This window comes from Lagopus leucura, unplaced genomic scaffold, assembly GCF_019238085.1.
Source record: "Lagopus leucura isolate 7727_CA_CO unplaced genomic scaffold, USGS_WTPT01 51838-0_obj-0_obj, whole genome shotgun sequence".
NCBI classification, from domain to species: Eukaryota; Metazoa; Chordata; class Aves; order Galliformes; family Phasianidae; genus Lagopus; species Lagopus leucura.
Genome location: NW_024967434.1, coordinates 1 through 972, shown reverse-complemented (window position 1 = coordinate 972; position 972 = coordinate 1). Strand labels below are relative to the sequence as shown.

Here is a 972-nt window from a genome sequence, read left to right as displayed (position 1 = left end):
ATTCTGCAGAGTTTTCACCAATTCTTGTGTTACTTTAACCGATTCCTACAGTGCTTGTATAGTTTGGGTTTCTGCCGAATGCTTTTCATCTCGGAACTCCACGGCTGCTTTTAAAGTAGCCCCGAGTACGGCACAAATAAACGACTTTCCTTTTCCAGCTCGTGTACGAGCTTCATTCTGTAAGACGCTAATGCGGTCCGAAACACTCTGCAAATTATGCCAATTTTGGCGTGCCCAGTCCACCCCTGACAAAGAGGGACGAGCACCATGCTTTTCTAAAAGGTCAAATAACACATTTTCACTTTTCATACTGGCATTACTGTTACTCATTTCTTAATACAATGAAAGATCTACACTAAGGGAGGAGAAGGTACACGTATTCAAAAGCTCAGTTACTCCTCACCGCTCCTCCCGGGGAGATACACCACACCTAAACAAATGCAAATGATCCAATCACTTCTCCTTTCTTTGGGGGAGCACAAAAAATGAGAAGCTAAAGCAACACTTTATAGGTTTCAATAGAGTAAATAAACTTTCTTGGAGAGGCATACACGTTTAAGTAACAAAATATCACGTCCTCACTTCCCCAAGAGGCGTGTGCATGCAGACACACACACACAAAAAGAAAAAGGTTCAAGTTTCGCACTTCAGTTACCAAATAACCAGAGAGGTCTTCCCGAGGAGGCACACACGTATTAAACAAAATGCAAGTATTCAAAATACGTCCCCGAGAGGTTCACACACAAAAGGTAAAGTTTCAGAATATGGAGCGGTCTTCCTGGAGAAGGACTCACGTCTAAATTTTCAAAACTATCGCTCCTTGCAACTCCAGGAGGTGCACACAGAAAAAAAAAGTTTCAAAATATATCTGGAAGGACAACACTCTCACAGCGGGTATCCTGCAACGACTACGCCATTAAATAAATGTCTCGCTCCAATTTATAGGAGGGAGAGGAGGTTCTTTTATTATCT

At 42.2% G+C, this 972-nt stretch overlaps 1 protein-coding gene across 1 annotated transcript in view; it reads right to left on the bottom strand.

Moving 5' to 3' along the window:
• Positions 1–963, bottom strand: part of LOC122193108 — a 4,248-nt gene extending 3,285 nt beyond the window's left edge. Inside the window, 1 exon segment of the mRNA XM_042893830.1 lies at positions 49–963. Within this exon segment, the coding sequence (XP_042749764.1) occupies positions 49–330 (282 nt within the window). The 5' untranslated portion in view covers positions 331–963.
• Positions 964–972: the final 9 nt, after the last annotated feature.